Below are 8,271 nucleotides of genomic sequence, written 5' to 3' on the forward strand. Positions count from 1 at the left end.
AAAGGAACTCAAAGAATTAACCAGATAAACCAGAGAGCCAGATAAGACCCACAGAGTTAATTGACTTAATTAGTTGAAGTTCCAAAGGCCAGAAGTGACTTGGAATGTCCAGATAAAGAAAACTATGAGAGCTCAGTGCATGTCTTCCTTGTGCCAATAAGATCATGCCATTTGAAAAATCCACTTAGTCTGCAAAAAGCCCCATCTTATTCTTTAACTTACTATGTATGCAGTTCTTCATCTTCTAGCCCCTTAATCAAGTAACTTTGTAACCAGGGCAGGAGACACACCTTAGAAGTGTAAATAAGCCTACGGAGACAAAGAATGCTTAAGTGCAAACCAACACAGTCAGCTAAATAACCTTATTCTTAAGACAAAACTTCAAAGGATTATAAATACCTGTAAAAGTCATGACTTCTGCAGACTCCTACCCAAAAAGGCCCTATGAAACCTCAGACCCTAAGGATCTCAGTCACCTCTGTGAGGTTGCCGGCACTCCCCTTACTTCATGTGTGTTACTCTCCCTGTTCTACTCCAGCTAAACAGGGAGGGGCTGCTGGGAGCTCTGATTTGGGCTTGCAAGATCCCACCACCTGGGTGGCCCAGACAGGACTTCAGCTGTGCAATCATGCTCTTTCATAGCCTGCCTGAAAATCTTTGCCTTTGGGAAGTTCTCAGAACATAATCTCACTTCATCTAGTGCTCTGTGGCTCTCCCAAATCCTGGTGTGGTGGGACTCAGTTCCCATGCTGTGCAGATTCAGGTGGGCACTGGATGCTAGATGACCCTGGATTTAGGAGTTGGTGAGAGATTTGCCCAAAGCGGAGCAGTACTTCAGTGAGCTTCCCTTTCTTGCCTTTGTCAGCCTTGACTCTAGGCTGCTCCTCCCTTGGTGTTTATTCGAATAAAACTTTCTCTCTTCACTACTTGGTCTCTGCCTTTCAATTCTTTGTTTCAGTGGGGAGAATAAACTCAATCCATAACAGAACTCAACTCCTTAGTTTTATCTTCCTTTCACACAGCCCTAGTTCAGACCTTCATTATTTCAGAATTAAGTTATAGGCATCTTCCTAGTCAATCTCCTTGCCCACAGCTCTGCTCCGCTCAGATCTGTCTTCTATGCCTGTGATACAATGTTATCTAGAAAAATGCCCATGTCCTTCAAACTTCAAATCCTTATTCTTATTCTTGTGCTTACAAGAAATTTCCTGAAAAAAAATCGAAGATCTTAAATTGATAAGGAAAGTAAGTTACTTAGCATGACATATACAACCACAGAAAATCAACCTCAATGTATGTCTAGAGCCTCATCTCTAATTGATTTCAGTTTCAAATAACTAAATTCAGGAATCATGATTCTTCATCTATTTAAACTTTGTTAAAATTGCCCATGCGGCTGCTCATCTTCAGCATGTTGGATAAGCAGTGTCTTGTCTGCATTAATACTGCCATTTGCACACTGCCCTTCAGTAGGTAGCATGCTCCTTCACCCCTGCTCTGCCACACCTATGATCCACATTGTACTGTTATAATCTCTGTAGGACAGGGACTCCACCATAATCATTGTCATAATTGTGTTTGTAGCTCATTCTGGGTCTTGAAATGCCCTTTCTATGTAGATGCCCAGGAAGGAATCTTGGCACCACAGGACTTAAGAAAAGTAATTTCTTTCACAGACATGAGTCAGAAAATACCTCTTTATGTTTCTAAATTAAAGTTAAGCTCTCTAATTTTAAAGCCAAATGTGTAGCTATTTATAAATGCACGTAAAAATGCTATTAAGGTAAAACGCTACACCATCTACAACTCAGATTTAATTCTCTTAATACCATATTTACATTCTATTTCAATATAAAACTGTAGTCCCTAATATTTACTTATGACCCTTGACTAAGTTCTTATTAGCATATTTTTAAGCCATGAAGACAGTGTGCTCATTGGGAGCTTATTCAAGTCCCCAAATCAAACAGTTTTATAAACCCTACTATCTTAGGGAGATGTCACAAGTTCAGATTTTTATTCTTTTGGCTCCAGTAAAAATTTAATATCTTAATTGTGATGAAAATAGCTTTTGTGTGAGGAAGATAACATATGTGCTGAAAAATTGCGTGTGTGTGTATGTGTATATCTATATCTATATCTACATGTATCTTTTGCATGTTCTCTCTTTATTCTGTTTCAAATATTTACCTACTATTTCCAATTCCTCTATTGTCAGTCAGCATGATCTTTGCCAACAACAATAAAACATCATAATTTGAAACTAGCTTTATAATGTAAGTGTATTAGAGAATTATACATCTAAATGCTTAGAGGCAGCTAGGTACTGTACCTAGCTCTTTACACATAAGGAACATAATGGAAATTAGAAAAATAATGTAGGAAAATGTGGTCCTAGCTCTGTCATAAGTTATAAGTTAGGACCAGTCATTTCTTCTATCTAGACCCAAGATATGTACTTGAGTGACCAGAACAGGAAGTTGGAAGGGCTCACTCAAAAGGACATTGTGTCAGTTTTCCAAACATCCCTTACAGGTCCTTATGAGCCAGTGTGTCACTCGCCCGGCTCAGCTGGACAAGGCCAATCCTGTCAGCAAGTTCAATCATTTGAAAGTTTTCAAAATCATCAGACAGGAGATCCCACTTGCAGAGCAGCTTACAAAGGTAGTACCCATCTTCAAAGCTTAATATGCACCATATAATGTAAATTGATAACAGGATAGCATTTTTTTAAAGGACCACCTATAGAAAAATGTTTGAACTAATCCATTCAGTCAACACAGTGAGATAAAGTCAGACATTAAACAGATGAATGGGATAGAATTTATTCTCCTGAAGAATAACATTTTAGTGATCTGGGTCAGTAAACTTAGTGATCTGCCTAGACGGTAAATTTTCCAGGTACAAGCATATGTTATGTTACTGAGAATCTCCAATTTATTTTACAGGACTAAGAATATATTAGGAAGGAAATATATGCTTTTTTAGTTAACATTAAAAAAGCTTTTTTCCATTGTTTTCTTAAATAACGGAGTCAGTCCTGTGTGTGTTAATTATTTGAATCATAACAACACATTTTGACATTTCTGCCATCAAATAGTCATGTAAAAAAAATTTAAAAAGGTAATTTATACTGCCCACGAAGATGCATTTTTTTTAGATGATAATACATTCCTGAAGATAAGGCTTTTCCTGGAAAGGTGTGTTAGCTTAAAGGCTGGTTTCCCACCTGCCCATTTCAGCACCAGAGGGTAGGTTGAGGGTACACAGACTTCTCCCATAAAATCTCTACACACAGATTTCTGTGTTATCCATTGCTTCAGTCCTTTGCATCAAGCTGTTTATATTCAGAAATGCAGCTCATGTGACCGCAGGACAATAATATGGATGCGAGGAGGGTGCACAGCCAGCTCCTAGGGAATTCACACATGGGGCATCCAGCTACTATGTATGAGATCTTGTATCACAGGGAAATTCTTCCAGCCCCGCCTCCTCTCTGAAGGGCAACAGGTCCTCAGGAGCGTTACCCAAGGTTAAAACTGTGATGTCAACCCAGAAGCTCCAAAAGTCCCCCATGCCAAAGAACTCCCTGTGGGTTAGAAAGTTAATTTTACACAGGCATTGAATTGGATCTGGCTTCAGGCTGTGACTTCAGGGAACAGACGTCATTGGCAAGATGTCTCTGAAATGCCAGGTTCCAGTGGCCAACACATGGCCTCCTAAACAGAGATGCCATCCCAAAAGGCTAGATCCTAAAGTAGTCATTTGCAGAGAGCTGTAGTACTGTATTTAGATTCACAGTGAGAAATAAATGCAGAGACTTCTGCGAGGCAGGACCTAGGATCAGGTGGGAGGAATCTGCACTCCCAGGGTGGAGACTGGCCTGTGGAGAGGTATTGGGGGGATGAGGAGGAGGGAGATCTTCCCCGGAGTATATCCAGAGTTTGGCCACGGTGTTTTCTTGCACATTTCTGGTGTTCTATGAGAAAGAAAATGATCTGTGCTGTTCTTAGAAGAGCTGGTTCCCTTATGTGTGAAGAATTAGTGGCTTGAGACAAGTTCACCTGGGGCAGGAGAGAGAAACGGATGTCTTCTGTACTAGAAAAAATTGGCAACTCGGTAGGTCAGATATTTCTCTGAAGGTTTATCTTCCCTTGTTCCCAGCTTTTTCTGGCTCTGTTCTTCTCTCCTCTTCAGGTCTCCTCCTGGCCTCTAAAGGTATGTATTTTCACCCAGAATCTTCTTCCCTCCGTGCCTCCTGATGCCCATCTCTCTCTGCCTCAGTGCACTGCTGCCTTCCATCAGGTGGGATTCTGTGCTCAGCTGCCCAGGAAGCGCGCGTCTCCTTCCTGAGTGACATTGAGCATTGGCAACAGAGACACTTTGTTTCTGTGCAAAAGCTGCCTGACCTGAGGCTCTGGATGATTAGGCAGGGTGAAATTCCTTTGGCTTAAACTTCAGTTCTTAGTAGAAGAGGGGAGAACATGTAAGAACCAATAGTGGGCTCTTAGTGGCCCACGTGTATCCTCTTTTCTGAGACCCAGAATCTTATGTTATTGAAAACCACTACTGCCGACCTAAGCCATGGACTCTTCTGTGGGAGGAGGTGGAGGGACCAGGAAAGAGGGTAAGAGCCACTGCAGGTTTGGGGAGTGGGAAACCGACTGCATGAAACTTTGTCTTCCCTACTCTATTAGCACCAGCTTCCTCCTATTTCTCCTCTTTATGGATCCCTGCCCCCATGAACATAGGAATGCACACCGCCCCCCGGGAAGCCCCCATTCTGGTCAGTCTGTCCAGCCCTTCCTGGGAGAAGAGATGTTCTCACTTTCCTTAGCCTCCAGACCTCAGTCCGCTATTAATTCCCTCACTCAATCACTAAATAAGACTTTCTGGGTCACTAGCACTTTTTGAGTTAAGTGGATGAAGGAGCAAACACTTGTTATATTTCCTTTTTCCATAAAGGAAACCTCACTGCCTGATGCCTTGGGAAACATATACATCTTCTGCGCATGAAGGAGTTACATGTGAACCCAGATTCATGTGCTGTGTCTCCAAGTGTTCCAATTTTTCTGTAGGGCCACACTTATTTTAATAGAACGAAACTCTAGTGGCTGAATTTTAGCCAATGCCAATGGCGATTATTCTGGGTGAGCCTCATTTGGGATGGCTGTGAGGCCATTGGGGGAGTGGCGGGAGTTCTGACAGGAGAAAGAAGTTAATCTTAGATGATGGAGGCTCTTAAAAATCAAGCAAGTTCAAAATTATTCCATTGGCAGGGACTGAGAGGTATTTTGACATCCATGGGCAGGGACTGAGGGTATAGAGACATCACATAAATGCAAAACCAACTAAGGTGTGAAGTTAGATTTCTTTCAGGCACCTCCAATATTCTCACCTGTGAAATAGACAGTCTCTTTCATTGCAGTCGAATTCCTGTCCACTTATCCACACATACTATTGCACACACTGGCATCTCAATCTGATTCTGAGAATTAAAACTGACAATATATATAACAGCCATAATAATTTCAAAAATGATGTAATCTATGCAAACACAATTGTTCTTCACACTAATTAGATATGGAGAGGCGTTGAATAAATAATTGAATGAGGGATAACAGCAGAGAGGGGTGAGGGTAGCCACTCTCAGAAGTACACTAGAGTGTGTGAAAGGTGATGGAGCTGAGGGCAGCAGGCCCAGTTGAAGAAGGTGGAGAAGATGGGCATAGCTTTTAGAGCAGATAATGAGAAGATCTCAAATATAGGAGGACTGATAATAGGGGTTCATGACCTGTGAGGTGGATGGAGGAATGGTTGGGGGAGAAAAATACCTGAGGGAGTCAGTGAGGGGTTTAAAATCTTAAAACAAAACATTGTATAGGGAGAGGATGGGGATGTCTTGGGACATCGGCAGGGGCACTGAAGGCTCTGTCCACTTCCTGTTCTTATTCCAACGGAACAAAGGAACTGAATGGCTCTGAGGAACCACAGCGCTGTCACCGAGTTCATCCTCCTGGGGCTGTCTGCAGACCCCCGTGTCCAGCCCCTGCTCTTTGCGCTGTTCCTAATGATTTACCTCCAGACTCTGCTGGGGAACCTGATGCTGCTGCTGGTGATCAGGGCTGATTCCCGCCTCCACACCCCCATGTACTTCTTCCTGAGTCACCTCTCTTCCCTGGACCTTTGTTTCTCTTCGGCTACAGTGCCCAAGCTGCTGGAGAACCTCCTGTCTCAGAGGAAAACCATCTCTGTCCAGGGTTGCCTGGCCCAAGTCTTCTTTGTGTTTGAGTTAGGGGGCACTGAAGGCTGCCTGCTCTCAGTGATGGCCTATGACCGCTACGTTGCCATCTGCCACCCTCTGCTCTATGGCCAGAAGATAACCAACAAGCTCTGTAATGGGCTAGTGTGGGGCTCCTGGGGCCTGGGATTTCTGGACGCACTCATCAACATCCTTCCAGCTATGAGCTTGGACTTCTGTAAGGATCAGTCCATCCCCCACTACAGCTGTGAGCTGCCCTCTCTCTTCCCTCTGTCCTGCTCTGATGTCTCCACCAACTTTACTATTCTGCTCTGCTCCAGCCTCCTGCATGGGCTTGTAACCTGTGTCTTAATTGTCTGTTCCTATACTCCTATTGTGTCCACCATCCTGAGCATCAGCTCCTCCTCAGGCAGAAGCAAGGCCTTCTCCACCTGCTCCTCCCACCTCACTGCTGTCCTCCTGTTTTATAGCTCAGCTTTCCTTCGCTATTTCACACCAACCTCAGGTTCACCCCTGGAGTTAGTGTTCTCTGTCCAGTACAGTGTGGTCACTCCCTTAGTGAATCCCCTCATCTACAGCTTGAAGAACAACGAGGTGAGAGCAGCTGTGAGAAGGACATTTAGAAAATATCGCCAATATTTCAGGAGCTGACCATAGTCAGAGGATGGCGGAGAATTAGTTTACCACAGCAAGATGTTCTGGTAACTTTACAGTAAGTGTTGTTCCTAATTGCTTTAGACATTGGATGCTGAACTGAATCTTAGAAATTCATAGAGCTACCCAGGTATTGATGAGACCAATATGAAGAATGAGAGAGAGGAATGCTTCTTGTCCTTACTGAGTTGTGTTCCATCTTAAGGCTTTTCTATGTTTTGCCTATGCACTACCAGGCTGGGAAGATTATCAGGTTATTTACAGTTACTGGCTATTACAATGAAAACTGTTACAAACGTACATGTTGAGGGTTTTTTGTGAACATAAGTTTTCACTTCATGAGAGCATACACGCAGGAGAGGATTTGCTGTGGCATGTTGTAAATGTTAGTTTAACTTAATAAAAATGTTTTTCCAATCTGTTTTCCAGAATGTCTGTAGCATTTTACATTCCTACCTGAAATATGAGGGACTCATTTACTCGGCAACATTGACCATACTGTTATTGTTCTTTTTATTAACTTTAGCCATTACTAATATTGTAGTGCTTGTAGTTAAAAATAAACTCACCTCGAAAGAAGACTACATGTAAAAAGTAGTAAAATCAGAATAAGCTTAATGGTTTTGTGTCACTGCCAGTCTCCTAGCTTTAATAACTGTGCTCTGACTGTGTAGAATAGTATCATTTAGGAGACCTAGGTGAATAGTACACAGGCACTTTCTGTACTACTTTTGCAAAACTTTTTGATTTAAAAATGGTTTTCAGAACATTTTTCCAAAATGTCTAAAAATACATTAAAAGCTATGGACCCTGGGTGAGTATAAAGTGTGATTATAGGTTCATCCTGTAACAAATGTACCATCTGTTGGGGCTGTAGGTAACGCGAGGGGCCGTGTCTGTGCGGATGCAGGGTATAATGGGAAATATCTGTCCCTCTTCTCCATGTTGCTGTGAACCTAATACTTTTTTTTTTCTAAAAAAGTCTTTACAAAAAAATATGTTATCACATAGAGTAAAAATAAAGGATGAGAAGAATTAACAATGCAACTCACTAAAACAAAGTTAGAATGAGTATATGAGTATTAGAGAAATTCGGTTTTAGAAGAAGATATGTTATTAGTGGTCATCAGGGAGATAGTGTAAGTATAAAGGATGCATTACATCATAAAGACATAAGAATCCTAAGCATAGAAAAATCACAAACGAATAGTGCTAATTTTATAAAACCTGCTAAAACATGCCAATAAAAGGAATAGATAAATTGGGTAAAGTCTTCTCAAAGAATCAAAACTGGAAAATAGATTAACAATAAACAAAATGTTTATGTAAGACTGTACATGCTTATCTTATGTGAA

General features: G+C 41.8%; 1 protein-coding gene across 1 annotated transcript; it reads left to right on the plus strand.

Annotated features, from left to right (window-relative positions):
- Positions 1–5,974: 5,974 nt before the first annotated feature.
- LOC140843803 (olfactory receptor 8S1-like) lies at positions 5,975–6,913 on the plus strand. The gene has a single exon (XM_073214233.1). It carries the CDS (start codon positions 5,975–5,977, stop codon positions 6,911–6,913), a length of 939 nt encoding a protein of 312 aa, XP_073070334.1.
- Positions 6,914–8,271: the final 1,358 nt, after the last annotated feature.

The sequence above is a fragment of the Manis javanica genome, chromosome 10 (genome assembly GCF_040802235.1).
Source record: "Manis javanica isolate MJ-LG chromosome 10, MJ_LKY, whole genome shotgun sequence".
Taxonomy (NCBI): domain Eukaryota; kingdom Metazoa; phylum Chordata; class Mammalia; order Pholidota; family Manidae; genus Manis; species Manis javanica.

What these genes read in the sequence shown, in the direction of transcription:
- LOC140843803 (XM_073214233.1), top strand. Translation starts at nt 5,975, where the DNA reads ATGGCTCTGAGGAACCACAGCGCTGTCACCGAGTTCATCCTCCTGGGG.